The sequence below is a fragment of the Passer montanus genome, unplaced genomic scaffold (assembly GCF_014805655.1).
Source record: "Passer montanus isolate IOZ18808 unplaced genomic scaffold, ASM1480565v1 scaffold82, whole genome shotgun sequence".
Taxonomy (NCBI): Eukaryota; Metazoa; Chordata; class Aves; order Passeriformes; family Passeridae; genus Passer; species Passer montanus.
The window spans coordinates 1,520,075-1,540,421 of NW_024373479.1; the positions used below are offsets into that span (position 1 = coordinate 1,520,075).

The following is a 20,347-nucleotide window of genomic DNA, read 5'->3' on the forward strand; positions in this document are numbered from 1 at the left end:
AAGTGAATTAATTATTTGAAGCAGCTCTTTCCCATGTCAGATGGTAATATGGCAACAACACTAAATGCCTGCTGCTTTTCTGCTTTCCAAACAGTCCCTTCCCTCTTTCACTTGTTCCAATCACTGTTTCCTAATTTAGACAGAAAAGGTAGACCTTGAGGGTAAATAACCAGCCTTTTACATTCCAGCTTGTGTGGCTGCTCCAAGCTGAATAATGAAACCCAGCAAGTGCTCTGGGGCTCCCAGGGCTCTGAGAACAAGTGGGAGCTCTGCTGCTGCACCAGATGTGGGCTGCTGGCCCTGGCAGAGAAGCAGGACCTTGAGCCATGGGTTATTTACCCTAAAAAAGGGAGAGCACCATTGTGGTGTACCTTGTTTGGTCCTGAATGGTTCAACATCTCTTTTCCTCAATGTCAATTTGCTCTTTTCCATAGCTCATACTACAGAAAACCTGAATGTAATCCATCAGGAGTATGTATGGAATATTTGTGAGGTAAATTAACCAGCTCATAGTAATCACTGCTTCATATTTGATAAGATGCGTGTTCTGAACATCAACAGATGCTATTTTGCTTGGTTGTTGTGGTTTTTTTTTTTTCTTCCATTATTTTTTTTTAATTTCTACTTATTTTGTTTTTGTCTATTTTATTTTATTTTGTCCATTGTAGCATGGCCTTTATTTGAATCAAGGTTTCCCCTGTGTCTTCTGTTCTCATGGCTGGGTTGTATTGCTGTGGCTGCCTCTGACAGCATCATCCTGAGAGCTCCATAATCCCTGACACTTGCCCTGTCTGCTCTGGATTGTTCTGGGTCCTGGAGCTGGGAAGTCACTGGTGGAAAGGAAGGCAGCTGGCTTTCTCCAGGCCACTGAGCTTATGGCTGCACTTCTTTCTCCCATTCATCTTTTATGAACTCCCTGACCAGCAAGTTTTTCACAGAACCAAGTTCCTCATCTGCTCCTTGTCCTGTGGACAGCTGAGAACTGGGTTTGCACAGTGAAGACAGTGGACAGTGATTTCTAAATTTCCTTTCACAGTGGAGCTCACCTGTGTTTCAGCTGCCTGGCTTGCCAAGAGAACACTTTCTTTCCTTACAAGCTCTCACCTCCTCCCCCCATCTCTTGTCCTTGCTTGTATAGAGAAATCACGTAAAAAAGATCTTCTGCAGCTGACAAAATCCAGGCAATTTTTTTGTAAAAGTATCTGAGAAGTTTCCCTTGAGGATGTTTACTTAGGGCTTGTTAATTATAGGGGTAACGATAATTTCAGAGCCAGCTTCCAATTCCTTCACAAAGGTGTTGATATTCCATTATGGAAAAGAAGATCCATTTTGCCCCAGTGCATGCTCATAATTTCACTCACCGAGATACTCCTTTTTTGATCAGGTTATGAAACAATAAACTGCAATAACAATAATTCCCTTGAAGCTAATCACTGCTGGAAAGGGGAGCCTTGCTTTACAGTCAATGGCTTTGATGCCTTGGGTGGTTCAAGTAAGGATCTGCCTTGATTGACAAGACCCTTTCTATAAATTTGAGCAATTAGACATCCCAGTAGCAGCTGCTGGGGAGATCTACTGGTCACAAAGCTGACAGAGATTGCAGTGCAGGTCTCCTGCTGCTCACTCTGACACCCTGAAACACCATCTGCAATTTAAAACTGCAAAAGGAATTCTGACTCCAACGAGTTAGGTGAGTGCATGTCCGTGTTTGCTCCCTGTCATGGCTCTGGCTCATCAATAAAGCAGCAGGATTTGCTGAAGTGGCAAAGGATAAATGTTTGATTTGTTCTGAAGTTTGTCTATTTTGCTCTACATATACTTTTTTAAAAAGAAGGAATTTTACCATTTTTTTACCCCGTTGAAGGTTATATATAATCATACTCTCTTTAATCACATGTAAGACTCTAGTGTAAAAATGGTGACATATATGATGCAAACATCACATGCTGATCTGAAGCTCTGATTTAGCAAATTTAAATCATTTTGTTTAAGAGGAGCCTAGAGACTCAAGCATCAGCCAGGCAAATGGCAGTCCCAGCTCACTTAATTTTGTTCTGTCCAGCTGAGGACAGACCCCAGAGCACACCAGTCTGTGCCCCATGCCGTAGCTGACTTTCTCAAATTTCAGTATCAAATCTGGGCTTTCTAAGACAGATGTATTTAAACGCAGTGATAGTATGTGAATTGTAAAATGGACCTCGTGGCTCAGAGTATTTCCCAGCTCTCTTTTTTTTGACAGAAAAGCTGTTCCAGAGAGGTTGCTCGCTTTCTTTGCTGAGACAGAAGGTCAACAGGTATCGGAGGGTCTTGGTGGGCGCTGGGCTGCTCAGGTGTGAGGAGTGCAGGGTTTTTCTGGTCACCTTGGCCAGGTCCCTCTGTCTGCCCAGCTCTGGTCACTGGCGTGGCAGCCTGGGCTGGGTCTGAGCTGCGCTGAAGGGACAGCCAGCCCCTCTGGCTGCAGCCCAGGGAGAGGGAGGAATGGCACCAGTGCACTGGGTGCTGGTCCTGGCGACTCCAGCAATACTTCTGGGAGATGCTGAGATTGCAGCACGAATTCAGGGATGCTTGGCTCCCAGCTGTGCAGCTCTTGGCTTTGTGTGAGCTCAGCACAGCCCAGGCAGGGCGGTAGAAAGGCATGTGCTGCAAAACAAATGTGCAGCATGGAGATTTCAGCGGGGCTGAAGCATGGCCTGGTGACTTTATGTCTTCCAGGCAAACTCGTACTGCTCTGCAGGGAAAGATTTCACACTCTTGCATTGTGTGACAGACCTTTTTACTGAGATTTTCCACTTCTGGGAGTAGTGACCCCTCATTCCTCCACCGGAAGGCTGTCATGGAGGAATGGACCCCTCATTCCTCCCCTCTTCTCCCAGGCTGAGTGAGGATGAGGTTTGAAGGGAGGAAGGGCTGCCACCGCTTCAGCTGAGCCCATCCACTCGCACTTCTCGCCTGCTGGGCTCTGCTGGCTCTCCCAACCCTCCTCTCCCTCTGCCCTCAGCATGAAGCTGCCCTGGCTGCTCCCGGCAGCTCTCCTGGCGCTGCTGCTGCCCGGCCGCGGCGGCGCCGCCCAGGCCGCGGCGCTGGAGCTGCGCACGTTCGTGGGCTGCGCCGTGAGGGAATTCACCTTCGTGGCCAGGAAAGCCGGCTGCCGCGGGCTCCGCGTCACCACGGACGCCTGCTGGGGACGCTGCGAGACCTGGGAGGTGAGGCTGTGACCCAGGGACACCCCTGGCTGGTGTTTGTCCCCTCAAAAAAGCCCTCTGAAGACACCCACCCTCAGCGTCCATGGCCCCTGGCTGCGCTGCCAGCCTGCGTTGTTGGCCGTCCCCTCCCTCCTGCCGCTGCCCCACAGGGGAATGGAAGCCATGTGAAGATATTAATGAAGCACTTATGTAATGCTCTTACTACGCACTCTGAAAGCCTCTTACAGATTGAACACTTAAGGAGAGGGGGACATTATTACTTCGTTTGGAAAAAAAAAAAAATAAAGTATTCCTTGGAGATCAAGATGGAGCTCCCTATTAATGGGTAATATTTTGTCCCAAAAAGCAGATCCCAAAGATAATGTCTGTTTATAATTTGGTCCTGTTTTAAGTCACAGCCCTGTACAAATATTAAGTACTTAAGTTTTAGGGGTGTACAGAGGGGGAAAGAAGGAGCATAAGTACATCCACACACATGCCAGAGAACAAGTTTCTGACTCTTTGCTGTTCAGCAACTGGAAAGCACAAGGGGCCAAGCCCAGTTTAATTTATTCAGAAAACCTTGAGTGACTCAGAGGGATTTTGTCCACATGAAAACAAGGACTCTACATAAGTGACCAGAGGAGGAGCAGGGTCTGTTTGCAGCCCTGACTCCCCTTCTTCATGACTGGGTGGGATGAGGGGAAATGCCACTAGTGGCCACATTCCATAGAATCCATGCTGGGATAAGGTGCCTGTGAGGGATCTTTTGACCCCTGCTTCCCCCTGCTCCCAAGCTCAGACCTTGCAGCCTCTCCTGCTGTACTGGGGTGTAGCTCAGCTGAATGCACCTGGCTGTGGGTTCAACATCTTCCAGAAGGCACCACAAGGGCCTTTGTAAGAGGCAGGGTTTCTGCACATCTTCTTGCTGAAATGTATTTGTTCTCTCCCACTTCTTGATTCCCAGGGAGGGCTCTTTCCACAGCACAGACGCAAAGAAGGAAATTAAAATGTCTCCTGGCTGGGAGATATTAGGCAGTGGACTGCTGCAATGTATTTGTTCTCTCCCACTTCTTGGTTCCCAGGGAGGGCACTTTGCACAGCACAGAAGAAAAGAAGGAAATTAAAATGTCTCCTGGCTGGGAGATATTAGGCAGTGACTCCCATTCCCTGTGTGTGCTCCCCTTTCCTGGAGTCTTTGGGAAATGGGTGCCCCTGTTAAGGAGAAACTGATTTTTCAGCAAAACCAATGTCAGTGTGATACCACATGGCAGGGTGGGTTTCAAGGCTTTCTCCCATCATCTTCTGATGGTCGAGGTCTCTGGCTAAGCTGATTTTCTCCAGAGGAATTGTAGACTTCTCTGCTGGCTGCTGTGCAAGAGCTTTCCCCACAGTGTACAGCCACTGGGATATGTGGGAAGTGAGCCTGACAGGGAGGACTGGTCTGGCTGAGAAAAAACCCCAGCTCTTGGCACCTGGATGCACCCCTGCTCTTAAGCAGCTTGTGCACATGAAGGGTTTCCAGCAGAATGTGTTTAATGGAAAATCAATGCTCTTGGAAGAAAGCAGCTGCTTTTGGCAGCATTTGATCGAAACACTCATGCTCTGCTAAAAAACCAGCTTTTGGGATAATATTTTGTCTTCCTTCAAGCAGGTTTTAATTGGAGCTTTATGCTTTAAGCAAACTGAAACACATACATGCACCCACTCCCCTCCATGGCAGGACTCCAAGAGGCAAGCGTTGAAGGATGTAGCCTAAAATTATTTCCATGGCCCCTTCCACCTGATCCAGTAGCTCCTCTATTCTCACAAAATCCCCTTGAGGAAACTGGGGCTCCAGATGTTTGTCTTGCATCTTGCCTGAGAATCTCTGTCCCACAGAAACCGATCCTGGAGCCTCCTTACATCGAGTCCCACCACCGCATCTGCACCTACAACGAGACCAGGATGGTGACGGTGAAGCTGCCCAGGTGTGCCCCCAACGTGGACCCCTTCTACACCTACCCGGTGGCCATCCGCTGTGACTGTGACATCTGCTCCACTGCCACCACCGAGTGTGAGACCTACTGACCTCCTGCCCCAGCCTAGGCAAGGAGGGGACAAATTCTCCCCCAGCTTCATATCCTTGGTACCTCCATCCTTCTGGAGGGTTTAATTCAGCCCAGAATTTGATCTCTCCCTGTAATGCTCACTGATTTTTCTGGGCAGATGAGGCTTAATCCCCTCTCCTCATGCTGCTCAAAGCATTATTGCTGTAGAAACCCACATCCTTACAATAGCAAATCCTGTGGTAAAAAGAAATGTTGCAGTTTCCCTTCCTCCTCATGAGCTTTTCACTCTCTGTGACCTTTCTCCCTGCACAAAGTGCACATGGAGTGAACAGCCACTGGGGTGTGGAAATACCCCACAAAGCGTATTTCCACACCCCAGGGAGGAGTATTGCCTCCTCCACAACAGCCTGATTCATCTGGGGTTTAGCTTCTTCCCAGTAACATGAATGCAGTTACCAACACTTCCACCACCTCCCCCTCCCAGCCCCATTAGTTAATCTTACCCTGCAGTCATTCAGGAATAACAGTCAAAGGAAAAGGTCTCAAGGCCAATGAAATGGAAATAAGTATTCAGATCACTACCTTGAAATTAGGGAGAATGCATACTCAGCCCTGACTCAGCCAAGGACTTAAGCTCATGATTAAGTGTTTTGTTTAATATCAGTGGACTTTTACAGTTAAGCATGTATTTCAGTGCTTTGCTTTATTGGAGCTATTTTGTTGGGGAAAAAAAAATTACCTCACAAGGGACAATTTCTGAAAAAAAGAAAAAAAAAGAGAGACACACATTACGTGCAGAACCATCTGCTTTTGTCCAGGGATTGGAGGGGAAATGGCTTCACGTGGAATCAGTGAGACTCTGCAGAGCCCAAGGCATCTCTCCTGACAATTTCCAGAGTCAGAGGGACCAAGCCAAAATGCAACGATCATGGTTTGGTTTAGCAAGCCCCTGGCTGAGGTGGTGGGAAAGAGGGAGCTGAGGAAAGGTGTTCCCACAGCTCCCTGAGCTGCTCAGCTCCATGGAGACCTGCACTTCTGAGGGTGCACACAGAGCTGGGGGACAGCCAGATGTGCTTGCAGCAAAGCTGTGGAGTGTCCAGTAATGGACAAGTGGGACAAGTCCAGCACAGGAAAGAGAGCAGACGTTCCACAGGACACTTCACACCTCCTCAAACCCACTCTTTACAAACCAGGGGGACACCTGGGATCTGCCACAAGAGCCCCCTGTGACCACAACCACACAAAGTGCCTTTGTTCCCTGGTTCCCACCTGCAGGAGGACACACTCACATTCATCCCTCATTTCTCCCCTGAGCAAAATGGGAAATTAAGTGAACGAAGGAAGATTTACCAAATGGGAGAGGCCCAAAGGAGCTCACAAAACAAAGACACCTTCTCAGATAGCCATTAGGAGAGAATTGCTGCTCAGACTAATACCTGCACCTGTCTCTCCCACACAGTGCCTTGTCTCCTGGATGCAGTCACCTTCATTTACAGGGATGCATGCTTGAAGCTACCCCAGGTGTCCTGTCCACACTGAGACAGATTTAATTTAACCCGTAATTTATTGGTTGATATAATTTTTTTCATCTGTAAAAGCTGTACTATGACTGAGTAGGAAGATCACCCTGCTTTCTGTAATTCTGAATAGAGACTGCTATGTCCAACAGCAGGAGAAGCAGTTTTTTGGCTGATTGAGAGTTTAACTACCCTTTAAAAAGTCCTCATGTTTTGTTTCAAATTGCACCTCCCGATCCCTCTGATATTGTCACTTGTCATTACAGTTATTATGGGAAACCTGCAGATTGTTTTGTGTCCTTAATAAACCTCAAAACTGTAGTATGAAAGCAATTTCAAGCAATGTGTCCCTCCTTTTCTGTGTGTAGAGATTTCTCACGTAGAATATCTATAAGCTCCTACAAACTCTTTTCCAGAGCTGTGAACACCTGCAAAACATCTCCTTGGTGTGAAGTCATTTCCTTCACTGAGTTTCTCTGATGGAGTCTGGCTGTGCTGCAGTCTCAGGATTAGAGGCAGGGTTAGAAAGTGGCAAACTTCCTTCCTTTACAGCCAGCAGGAAGTCAGGGCTGTACCTGGACATGGTGAGACAGCAGAAACCTCAGCAAGTGATCAGAACAAAACACTGCAGGGTGGGAAAAGGGTTTTGACTGGTGCAGCCAGCCTGGGGAACAGAAGGGGGAGGTGGGAAGGATGTATTGACTGAAACCAAGTCAGCAAAATGCCACTTTGAGATGATCTTTCAAGGAGGAGAGCAAAAGAGATGCTGTGGATCTGCCCTGGGTGACAGAAGCTCAATCAACATCAGATTGCAAATGTGGAACTTTCCCCACTGAAATTATTATACTAGGAGGTCTTAACTCTGTTAAAGTCACATCAATTTTCATACTTAAAATCACAGAATAGTCTGAGTTGTTTCTAGTCCAGCCTGCCTGCAAAGAGCAGGAACATCTTCCACCAGACCAGATTCCTCAGAGCCCTGTCCTACCTCACCTAGAATGTTTCCAGAGAGGGGGCATCCATCACCTCTCTAGCCAGTGTTTCACCATCCTCACTGAAAAAACTTGTATAAATCAACCCTCTTTTTGTTCATTACTCCTTCTCCTGGCACAACTTGTGACCAGATCTTTAGCTTTCACATCCTTAATTCTGCAGCTGGGGTGGTACATCCTGCCCAGAATCAGTAGGCAGCCAACACAGCCCACAAATTTCAGAGCATGAGAAGCTTCTTCCCAGGCAAACGTCACCTCCTTGGGAGCATTTTAATGCTCTTTAAAGCCATGGATTTAGATGTCACCACCCAACCTGTCCAAAGCAGTTGAACAGCTTGTCTTTGGTATGTGTTTGCAAGGAGTGTTTGTCACAAGGGCAGTGACACCTCAGGTATTCTCTCTCCCATGAAAAGCAGTGGATTTCTTTGTGCCTCAGTTTCCCTTTTGGACACTGGGGATGATGCTGCAGATGGTTTTTTCCTCTCCATAGTGTGTTCTGCAGTGTGTGGGCTGTGAGGCCCCTTGTGCCCAGTCACATCTGTATCTTTCAGGGCACTCAGTGCCTCAGGTTTATTGTAGCTCATTGAACCTGAACAGCAATGGTCTCTGCCATGCAGTTCTTTGATTTGCCAAAATGCCCTCCTGTTCCATGACAGCCACAGTAATCCAGTGGCCCTGGAAGCTCAGCTCCCCTGCAGCTGGTGCCCAGACCCAGTGACCATGCCAGAAATCAGTGTATTTACACCAGCACAGAGCTGAGTTTCCATGAGAGGGAGGGCAGGATGCCTCCCTGGATGGGTGTTCCCTGTACTGACTGGATTTCTCTTTGGGAGATGGGACAGGCAGCTGCCTCCTGCTCTCATTGTACGCACATGGAAACACTGGAACCAGCACCCAGGCTCAGAGCAAAGCCTGTCTTGCCCAACATCCTGCCAGGGAGTGTAGCCAGCCGTGGGTATTCAGGGAAATGTGAGAGCATCAGGGCTGCATGGCTCCATCCTTCCCTTGGCTACATCCAGCCAGCCTTATCTGGCAGCAATTTAGGAATTTTCTGCTCTGGGGGATTCCTTTGGCACATTGCTGTTAACCCCAGACATGTGGGTCCTCTGTGCCACTTCTTCCCAGATAAAATCAAACCATGGAAAGTCTGGTGAGTAATGCCACCTTCCTCTGGGAAAGGTGAATAAAATATATTGCAGGCTATGTGCTGTGCCCTCTTGGATTGTCCTGGCTCCTCTGAGGATGTATCCATTTATAGCAGCCCGGGATTTGGGCTGCAGTGCCTTTTTATTAGGAATAAACCTTGATATGCTTTGTCTTTCCTCTGCAAGTGCTGCAGGCAGGGCTAGTTAAACCTGCTGAGGTTCACAAGCCGCAGGAACATGAAAAGAACCTTCCTCTGGTGAAACTTGCTTTGGTCCAACCAAATGAGGGATGTTGCTCAGGAATGGTGGGATTTCTAGGCTTAACTTGAAGATCAGACCAGCTGGTCAATGAGATTGCTTCTGGTCTTGAAATGAATTTTAACAAACAGCTGGGTAACAAAGGCTTTTTTTTTTTTTCCTTTCTTTTTTTTTTTTTTTTTGTAATTAATTTTGTTGGTTTTTTTAATTTAAAACCAAGATCCACATCTCTGCACTGGAAGACTGGAGCCAGTCATATTCTTATTTCCAGACCAGCAGGGCTGTCTTTCCTCATGTAAATTCTTCATCACCATAAGCCTTTCACTTTCCCTCCTGACCCTTCCAGCCCTGGCTGTTGGACCACAGGGTGCACAGCTCATCTTCCTTGCCAGTATGTTGGTAGGTGTTTTTCCTACCTGAAACATCCTGCAAGGTGCATGTGATTAGTATCTGGGAAAATAAACACAACAGCACACCTCCCCAAAAGGATGCTGTCAAAATACTTTGAAATACATTTATTTTGTTAAAATAAACTATGTACAATAAATGATATTAATGTGCATTACAATATACAGTAATTACATGTTTAAAAGATGATAAACAAAAGAGTACAGAATTATGTGCTCTAAATAGGAAATTAATAACGTTTACATGAATTTTAAACTATGCAGAATGCATTTGCTTGAAAACTGAACTTCCTTGGTTTGAAATTGTTTTGCTTTGAATTCTGAAGATTTGGTTAATCTTTGGAAAAAAGCTATACCACACAAAAATCAGACATACTGTTTTAGTGCCCATCCTTTGGTTTCACCAGCCCCATATTCCAGCAATATTGCACACAGCAACTTTTAGGAGAGAAAAATTCAGTTGCTCACATCAAGTAGGTGCCTCTTTCTCCTAACTGGCTGAGACCTGACTGGTGATGAGTTAGGTCCTGATCTGTGTTGAGGTCATTACATCTGCTTCACAAACTCAATCTGAATAACTTGTTGAACTGTTAGTTTTGAGCATTTATTAAGGAATAATTTTAAGTATTACTGTTAAGTAAGCACAAAAATAATGGATTGAAGTGTCCTTGTCTTTTTGTTCTCAGGGGAGCAGAGAATCTCTGTGCAGTGAAATTTTTGCATTTGTAGAAGTGCATCAACATCATGACACATTAAACTGGATTCAGTTGTCCTCACACTCCATCTCCCTGCTCCCCTCTGAAGCCTTCTTTGAGTCCTCCCAGTCTCAAGGTGCTGCTGAGCCCCAGGTATGACTCCACAGAGGCACTTCCCAGCCCATTCACCAGCCTCAATCCATGTTTTTTGGGCATCAGGGCCACCACACCATGTCCACCACTGTAGCATTTCCCACCTGGCACCCTGGGCTTGGGTCACTTCTGCTCGTGAGTGGAGAAGGCTTTGCCAGTGTCTTTCCCCTCTCACATAACTTTTTGTTATTGCTTACTAGTAAATTAATATTTACAAGCTTGGGGAGAGTTTGGGATCATTTGCTCCATGCTGACAGGGCAGTTCAGTGCCTGCCAGGTCTGTGATGCAGTTAGAGCAGCTGCCTATTTAGGGGAAAAATACTGGAGAAGGACAGCATGATGGCCACACTGGATATGATTTACCCACAAACTACTTTGACGGACATCAGAGAAATTTTTCTGCATGTTATCAATACAAACAAATGTTGTGTTGGAAGATCTGGAAACTGTAGACTGGTGACAACTGTTTACTCTGAATTCATTAGCTTCCAATCAAAGTTAAAATTCACCAGAGTTGATATCAGTGGAGCTCAAAATGATCTTCACCAAAACCACATCAAACCTGGTGTCCTGAATGGCATGAGATGAAATTAAGTGACAGCAATGAGTTTAGGGTCTTTAAGCAAAGATAACCATATGTCTTGAATATTACACTTTTAATAAAATGTAACTTTCATCTTCAGCTCAGTAGTGGTTGAACTGAAATGTTTCAGATCCAGCCTCCAAAGGTGAGATCAGCAAAGTTTTTGGATGCCCCAACTCCTTTCAGGGGTCCTTAACCAGCAGCTAGAAGGTATAAAGGATTCTTGGACCTGGCTCAGTGTATCTGTGTGCTCAAAGCTTGGTCAGCCAAAATAAAAGGTCAGAAAAGGAGGAAACATAAAGACTCAAACATTTTCCACATTAGTCATGTGGAAAACCCCATTGAAATTTTCCATTGCCTTCATGAGAATTGAAATGAAGCCAACATAGAGCATCTTTGAAAATCCCACCCTACCATTATAGCTGGAAGCAGCCAAACACTGCATTATGGTCTGTACAATCTGAAAAGGGATGGGGATCCATATTTTCAAAGTTGAAGAGATTTTTCACCACTGACAGCAATTCACATGATTGTTTGCTTGTTGCTCTGGGTTTCTGAACTAATTCTCCTCTTACAATGAGCTTCTGACTCTTTTTGCTCTTATGGTGTGGCTCCTGGAAATGCCCAAGAGAACAGAGTTTTGTTCCCATGTTTCTGAAAGATTTAACTGAAACAAAGAAAAGAGAATTTGAAGATTTTTTTGTTGTTGCTGTTCTAGTTATGGGCGTCCCCTTAACATCTTAAAATGAAATTTATGGTTTAGGATCAAACTGACTAATTGTGGCTCTAGGCCCTGATTTTGCAGCTCTCCCCCGAAGCAGAAGTGATTCTGTTGCATTCATGACTTGGTGATTTTGTCCTGACTTTTTGATGCAAAAATATTTCTATTCCTGTTTTGTTTTGATAGGTGAAGACAGCTGAGATCACAAGCCACTACCGAAATCAGTGGGAGGCTTTTTCCTGCTTTCAGATGGTCTTTATTCACGAGGAGGAAAATAAACATTCATAGTGGAAATTTGTCTTCATTTTTGCAAAGAGCTCAAATGTGACTAGAAGTTATCTGACGTAGGTCACTCCATGCTCACCTCCTGTCACAGCAGATGCTCCTCCAGTCCTATAGAGTTGTGAACCAACAAAATGTTCTGTTATTTCCAGATTTTCCTTTTTTAATGTAGGATAAAACAACATTACAGGTCCTCCTCAGGGAAAAAGAAAATAAATGGAGAAAGGCATGTGCAGCCACATTCCTACATTCTCCCTCTTTGTTTAATAAATGGTCCCTGGGCCAACATGAGCATATGGATTGCTTTGTGGGAGAAGAAAAATGTGCTTTTAAACAATCCTGGCCTGAGACAGATTGATGCCACTGCAGATTATTTTTAATCCAGATGAGGTTTCTGTATGGTGAGTCAAGAGGCATTTGCTACTTGGGGGAAAAATGTACAGGAAAAAGTCACGGGCTCTAAGCAAGGTATAAAAGCAGATGGGCATAATTCATATATGAATTAAAGGGAGAGATAGGCTGCCCAGGGAAATGATTGAGTCACCATTCCTGAAGGGATTCAAAGGAACACAGGCCACCACCACTAGAGCAGCTAGCTCTAGCAGCTAGCTCTGGTAATTAAACTGCAAGGACAGATCACCAACCAGCCTCCCTCACGACCTGAGCAGTGCCAGTGCGATGGAATGAGACATGAACAACTTGGAGACAGTTCCTTGTGAAGAGAGATTCTCTTCAGTATGAGGAGGACTGCCAAAATCTGTCCCTTTAATAAAAGTATTTGGAATAACTTTATGTCATATTAAGATGCAGTGCTGTATTTTTGCTATTTAATTTTGTGTCCATTTTGAATGTTTTGAGGGCTTCAAAAGAGAAAAAAGGTGACAAATATCAACATCGGCTGTAGAAATGATTGTTTAGATTGTCGTACTGGACTTGGGGTGAATTTGGTACCTACCTACACAGGGTGTATATCCAGTTGAACAAATGAGAATGGACCTGAGTGGGGTTAGAGCCTTGTTTCTGCCTTCTCCCCAACTTTTCAGAGCTCTGGGAGGCACAGGACAAGGTGTCTGTGAGTTTTTGTGGTACCTCCTTCAAGTCATGCTGGAAGTGGCAGGACTGTCCCAGTTCCACTGTCCTGTTGTTTTCACAGGGCTCTGAAGGGCAGAGGCATCTGTGGGTGGTTTTAATGTGATGACAACTCTCTGATGAATTGAGATCTCTCTCAAATACCTCTAATATCTCCTTGCAGGGGTTTGCAGGAAAATACTTTGGGAACTCTGTTGCAAACTGCAGCTTCAGGTTAAGAACTCTTGGTAGAACTGCAAGGTTCCAGAAGAGGCCAAAGGAGATGAGTTTTACAGGATCCAGCAAGTTTCCTGTAAGTTGTGAGTGCTTCTGAAATGACAGCAGACTATTAGCAAAGGCAGCTCTGTCAAGAAAGGCTTTGACATCAGCTGCATTAAGGGGACATTGTCAAATAAGTTCCAGGGATGGTTTCTAACCTTTATGACTCTCCTTAACAGTGTTCCTTTTAAGGTGAAATTGGGATCTGATTTCTAGCTCATCTCACAGTGAGTAAACCCATCTCCTTTCACCTGGCAGTCCTTTATTGATTTTCTTTCCTTATTACTAATGGTGCTTGAAAAATAACTTGAAGTTTATATCTGTGGCCTTATGCCTGCACTTGCACTATGTCTGGTGTTGTGGTTTTTCTGAAAATAAGCTTTAGTGCCTGTTCACACACCATCTGCTGCTTTTAAAAAAGGCATTAGGTATGACTTGCCAGATAGTCAATGACTCTCCTTACATCTGCCTACAATCCCTTTCTAAAACCTCTTGGCCTGTGCTGTCCCTGCCTCCCCCAAAAAAATAATGTAACAGGGCAGATCCTTGAGAAATTGCTACATTTCATGGACAGGTGTGTGTACGTAACCTAACACAGGGATAATATTTATGGGACCTGCATTAAACATGGCTTTTCAAAAAACATTTATTTCTGCTGGAAGAAAAATTAAAATAAATGGAGTGCAGAGGCCATTTCTCAGTGGATTGTGATCACTGTCCCTCTCTTGCAGGTTCCGGAATTCAAATTCTGGTTAAAATCAGTTTGAAAAACTTGAAATTTTACTGCCTCACAAGCTTGACATGTTCCATTTTGCAAGTGCAAAGAAACGCCTGCTTAGCCCTAACATTTTTTTGTACGTACATTAACACTTTTCTATCTGCTTTCTCTATGCAAAGATTTGTTCAGGATGCTGCAGTTTAACACATTAGAGCAGCAGCATTTTAGTTTCTCCATCACCATATGTTTTGTAGTTTGTTTCCCTCAAACCACTGCAGTTACATCAGTGTTACACTTGATTTTGATTTTACTGCCGATCCTATGCCATTCCATTAAGATTAACAATCACTCCTGGTACTCTGTGGCAGGCAAAAAAATAATCTGATTATTTGTGGCATTCCCTGCTGCATGCCAGGCTGCTCCATTTCACTTTTCCAGTGTGCTCATTAGGATGAGCTCAGCCATCACTCCGGATTTTCTATTTCCTCTATTTCCACTTTTTTTTAAGCGCTAAGAAAACCAGGCAGCTCCAGCCTGAGTCCTTGCATTGTGCTTCAGCTAAACCAGACTTCACCTTCTTCCACCAGAGACTCACACATCACTCTCCAGCCACCTACACGGGCTAAAACAATCATCCTAATTAATTTCCACTGAAGTAAAAGGCAGCGCAGTGCAGATATAATTCCCCTGAAATCTGTTCAAGGCCTTTTTGTTGTTGTTTCAGTGGATTTCTAGTCATGTTGTAAGCCTAAATATTAATTTATTTAATCCATGCCTAGTTGTCCTCATATCCCTCTAATATATTTTTACACATTATAATTCAGCTGAAAGTGTCCTGTTAAGGTAAACACTCACTGGGGATGGACACAAACTCTGTGGCACGTCATGGACCCCTGCACCTCACTCTGAGCTGGGTTTTAGCAGCCAGGCCCTCTGAAGTAAATACCTGGGACATAATAAAGCAAACAGAAAATATGCACAAAAAGTCACCAGAAATGAGGGGAACTTATCTGTCTCAGGTATGGCTCAACTGTGTTTCATCCATGTTTGTGTGCAAGAGGAAAAGGATGGTGAGTGGAAGGCACTGGGTAAAAATAAGAGCAAAGCATTTGCCTCGAGTCTGATGGCTTTGGTCAGAGAGAATTGTTGATTTCTACCTGGAAATGTTGTGGGGTGTCAGAGCTGGTTTCTGTAGCTGTCCACAGTAAACTGGGGTTGGAATTAGATGATCTTTGAGGTCCCTTCCAACCCAAACCATCCTACAATTGTATGAAATTAGTGCTGAAGGAGGAGCTCAGATCCATGAGCCTGGTCCTGATGCAGGACTGGGCACTGCACCAAGCTTGTCCCTTCCACGTGCCCTGGGTGCCATTCCCATGGTCCTGTTGCAGTCACTCTGGCCAACACCAGGTCTGGAGTTGCCTGGTTTGTCTGGTGACAGGAGAGTTCTCAGTCAGGGCACTGTGATTCCCAAGGGGAGAGGGCTGCCAGTCTCCTGGGATGGGGTGCAGAGGGGAGCAGGGCCTGTGCCCCCAGGCTGGCACTGTTGTCCCACTGCTGTCACTTGCTCCCTCCTGGCACTCCTGGACATGCTGGCTACAGACACAGCTTCTGCAAGGAGTTACTTCTTCAAATCTGTGTGTGCTGGTGCTGGCGTTTCCTGCTTGGGGACTGAAATCCAGGACAAGACAGTCTTGTGGCACTGCCTGGGTACCCAGAGGCAGCTGCAAGTAACAAGACACCCTTGAGTTCACCTCTGAGTGTCTGTCTGCTGCCATGTGCAAACTGCAGGGTCCTGGGACATGCTTTAGTGACAAGGCACAATTTCCCCAGCAGGAAGGGGAGGTCACAGGAGCTTCCCTTCCCCTGTGGACGTCCCATCTCCATGCTTTTGGCTGCAGCCCATCAGCTGCCACTCGTGGAAAAGTCCACTCCTGAGGGCTGTGGAACAGAGCTCCCTGTGGAGATGGAAAAATGGGAGCATAGAGAGAAGAAATGAATGGGAGGGCGGAGGCTACAAAAAGTCAACAAGTTCACAACTCCACTTTGATGAGGTTTTTTACAGAAATACTTCATAAAAAAAGGATAATTTTAAGGCAATTGGATCACCTCAAAGCACTTAAAGTCAGTATGACCTTTGGCTTTTTTTTCTATTATTGGCTGTTGGGTGAGATGTAGAAATCCAGCTGATCTGTAAGGTAAATTCTCAGTTGCCATGGCAATATGTCTCGTTCTTGTTCTCAGTTGGAAGAGAGATTGTTCCGTGCTGCTATTTCATGTCTAGGGCAACATTCTTTGGTGGCAGAATTTCTTTGTTTCAGTACATTAATGCTACAATTCTGTAGTTTCTTTCCCAGCTTAAGGAAACATGGCTCAGCCTGAACATTCTTTTGTAAAAATACAGTTATTTGCATTTTTTTTTTCAGTTGTAAGAACATTCCTTGAGTCTGGAGGTAAATGTTGATCCATTTTGATAGCTTGGGTGCAGCAACATCCTGATGCTGTGAAGTTTCACCATTAAGTGAAAATAAACTGGAATCACTCCACCTTTGCTTCCATGTGGTTTGAACAAACTAAAGTATCTCCTGAACTAGCAAGTCTTATAAAAGAAAAGCAATTTTAAAGTACATTCCTACCTATAGTGTATATCTTACATATTAGATTTCTACAGATCTCCATGTGTTTTCAGTCAATTCAGATTCAATTCCTAAGGACTGCAAATTCCTAATTTGGATCAATTCTTACTTAAGGCCACAAAAGGAGTTTCTCCTGTTTCTTTTGCTGTCTTTAGCTCTTTGTTTTGTCCCAAGCCACCTTCACCTTATTCCCAAGGTGAGGAGCCAAGCAGGCATCCTGGTTTCTGTTGGTGCAGTCTGCAGCAGTGGGAACAGGCTGCAAAACAGCTCTGGAGGGTTAGGAAAGCACAGAGACAGGAGTTGGCCAAGGGTGATACAACTTGGAGGTTTCACAGCATGGAGAGCTCCTATATTTGGGTAAGAAGGACCCTTTTCTGGTCATGCTCCCCTTTTCAGTTGTGTGTGACCTTCATTGCCTTTCTAACCTGCTTGGTTTCACTGAACTCAGCTGGCTCTGCTTCCCAGGGGACGTCACACAAGGGTGCAGCACCTGTGGCACTTTGCACAGCGCTTCTTCTTCTTCTTGGGGTGGAAAATGGTCATGATTGCTTCGTCAAAGACAGTCTTAAGGCCTTTCTGTGTGAGTGCTGAGCACTCCAGATAGCACTGGGCTCCGATCTGAAAGAGAGGAGGGAAAATGAGAGTCAGTAACCACTGCTGGGAGACACAGAGTGATGCTGTTCCAGCATCTTTCTGCATCAGACCATTTCTCTGGTTTGTATCTGGCTGCCTGTGGGGTGAAGGGACAAGCTCATGTGGTCATCCTGAGGAATCAGCATCCACATGAGTATCTGACCACATGGGGGTGAATGGCTGCAAGAATTCCCTACATGACCCTCCAGTTTGAGGGCTGGACCAGGAGCTTGGCATCCTGCCTGTGCAGTTGGGGAGGCTTCTGAGGAAATCCTGGGCTGTAGCTGAACCCCTTCACACACTTGGCTCTTCTGCCCTGAGCTGCCACTCTTGTGTCCTGCCTCCCCCAGTCCCTGGGAGCTGCTACCTGGGGAGGGCTTCCAGCTGGTTTCTGGGAGTGGGGAAGCATCATTTTGAGATAGGAACTCCTGGGTATGCTGGCATGACACAAACACCCACAGAGGTCTGGGAAAGCAGCCTCAGCTTGTTCAGCAACCTTGAGGCTTATTCAGCTTGTTCTGCTCATGGATGCTCTGATTTTGAGGGCCAGGCACAGTAATAGCACCTGCAGCATAAAAGAGGACAAGGCCAGGATCCAGAATCCTGCACCCTGGGGCTTGGGGAGTGCTTCTAACCCTCTGCCTTTCCAGAAGAAATGTACAATGCCACAGAAACTTTGGGAACACCTTCTCTGCTGCCTGAAGTGCAATGGATGTGGGAATCCAGCTGTCAGTGCTTTTGTAAGGGATAAGGAGGAGTTTAACAGGAGGTGTCTTGGCTGCAGAGAGGGGTTTGCCACATGCATCACCTGGCAGAACCCTGAGCAAGAAACACTTGACTTAGATAAAACAGGCAGTAAAACCTGTTTTGATGCCCATTTGCCACCTGCTGCCCTGTGTTCCTCCATGCTTTTCTTAGAGCTTGGTCATGGCACCTGCCAGAGATCAGAAGTGTTTGGACCATTCTCTCTGACACATGGTGTGATTTTTGGGGTTGTCATGTGTGTGCCCAGGAGCTGGAATCATTGACCCTTTTGGGACCCTTCTCACTCAGGATATTCTATGTTCCCACTAACATTACAGCAGAAGTGCAGGCTCAGGGGTCACAAGGGGTCCAGCCTGTTTGAACAGAGGCTCCAATCTCTGCCTGGGACCAAGGGGCCTTGGGGGAGCCTTGAAGGAAAGAAACCCAGAGGGAAGCTGTGATCAGTCAGCCTCATGTGGCATCAGAAGAAGCTGTTACCTCCTTTGCCAGCTTCACTCCGTGCTCATAGGTGAGTGGTTTCTCCTTCATGTAAAGCAGCCGCGCCAAAGTTTTGGGATCATCCCGGAGGTCAATCTAGTGCAAAATACACAAAATCTGTGCTGTAATTCTTGAGGTGGATACTCATGGCTTTACATCAGGGCATCTCTTGTCACTCCTCAACTCAGGTGATACTTCAGAAGTGAATTGCACATTTACTCACCTTTTTATTTTTTAAATTTTTTAATTTTACCATGAATTAGTTCTTTGCAGGTTATTGGGCCCCAGCTCAGATGGGTGTGGTACAGGAAAGAACCCCACTGGCAGGGGAAGCTGCTGCAACCCTGCACTGCATCGCCCAAACCCCACCCTGACAGGCCAGAGAGACACAGCTCAGTCTGACTTGAAACAAAATCCTTTGTTTCCACGGGAAACATCAAAGTGAAGTATTCTGGCATTTCAAACCTGTCCATTTTCAGACTGTGTGATTCAAAGGATAATGCTTTTATTTTTAAATGGGTGTTTTAAATTATTCCATTGTAGAAAACAAAGCCATTGTTTGAATTATTTGCCTTTCCTGTGGCATGAGGACTTTGGTTTTGATGAGAATTTGATCTGTTTCTTTAATTTGACTTAGGTTACTGTCCAGTTCTCTGACATTTTCCATGTGGTTGTATTCCTACCCTCACAGTCTCTATCCTCTCTGTGTCTTGGTAACAAACCCATATTTAAGGCATTTTTATTTGATTGACAGATTAATAGATATTAAGGCCAAAATAAAAGGGTTTGATCATTCAGTCTGACAATCACTATAACACAAGCAGGATGGTGAGTCACCAGTTGTAATGTTGATGCAAAAGCATGAAGGGAGGCTACTTCCTTCCCATGTCATTTGGCTGATTACTCCAATTCCTAAAATTTAGTTTGAAGTTTACCTTCAGCTTCTAGCCACAAACTTTGATGGTTTTTTTCCTTCCTCATTTGAGACCTGTATGAAAACTTTTCTCCCTATAGGTATTTATGACACATTAATATACATTTGAATAAAAAGATGGGATGAGCTTTGCCAGTCTGGACACCTGCACATTGGATTCCATTCCCAGTCCCTGAAATTTCCTCTAATGGGAAAATCTGGCTGAATTTCCTATGAATTAAATAGGAAACCTTTCCAGATGCTCAGGAGAAGCTTTACCTGTGTTCCTATGAGGACATAAGGCACGTTGGGCATGCAGACTTTCAGCTCAGGCACCCACTCCTCCTGCACGTTGTGGTAGGAGGCAGGATTCACCACGGAGAAGCAGATCAGGAACACGTCTGTGTTGGGGTAGGACAGGGGTCTCAGCTGGTTGTAATCCTCCTGCCAGGGGACAACAGCAAGAGTGTCACAAGGAGGGGATGGCTGCAAGGGAGGGTGTCACGTTGGGTTTGATGAAGTGGCCAGCACTGTCCATACTTGTGGCTTCAGGACATGAAATAAAACAACACACACACTGGGATTTCTGAGGTAAAAAGAAGGGAAGTTTATTTTCTAACTGTAACATTTATAGATTTTTAAAAGTGACAGTGGATTGGAGGAGGACAGTGCCACCTCTCCAATGACACTGGACAAGATAACAGTCTATCAATTTTTTTTTCCCTCCAGAAGGAATGCAAAAACAATAATTATTTACATAAAGTGCGTGAGAAAGTTTGTTACAAGAATGTAAACATCAGAAGACTTAGAAGAATTTATAAGAACAGGGTGACATACTCATTCATACTTCTAAGCTCCAGGTGGCTGCTGGA

The 20,347-nt window shown here is 45.4% G+C and overlaps 2 protein-coding genes across 3 annotated transcripts in view; one reads left to right on the plus strand and one right to left on the minus strand.

The window, feature by feature from the left end:
* Positions 1-2,999: 2,999 nt before the first annotated feature.
* On the plus strand, positions 3,000-5,252 carry GPHB5 (glycoprotein hormone subunit beta 5). Its single transcript, XM_039733032.1, has 2 exons — positions 3,000-3,203; positions 5,064-5,252. The coding sequence occupies exons 1-2, from the start codon at positions 3,000-3,002 to the stop codon at positions 5,250-5,252; spliced, it is 393 nt and encodes a 130-aa protein (XP_039588966.1).
* A 4,382-nt stretch (positions 5,253-9,634) lies between these two features.
* RHOJ (ras homolog family member J) overlaps positions 9,635-20,347 on the minus strand; it is a 61,038-nt gene continuing 50,325 nt past the window's right edge. Inside the window, exons 3-6 of one of the 2 annotated variants that reach the window (XR_005630283.1) lie at positions 19,755-19,919; positions 18,563-18,658; positions 15,209-17,305; positions 9,635-12,097 (exon numbers count right to left, since the gene is read on the minus strand). Coding sequence is in view for 1 of the 2 variants with exons in the window: in XM_039733012.1 (XP_039588946.1) it covers positions 17,159-17,305; positions 18,563-18,658; positions 19,755-19,919 (408 nt within the window). In the remaining variant the exon portion in view is untranslated. Of the gene's footprint in view, positions 17,306-18,562; positions 18,659-19,754; positions 19,920-20,347 lie in introns of both variants that reach the window. The other variant, XM_039733012.1, reaches the window with a different exon arrangement.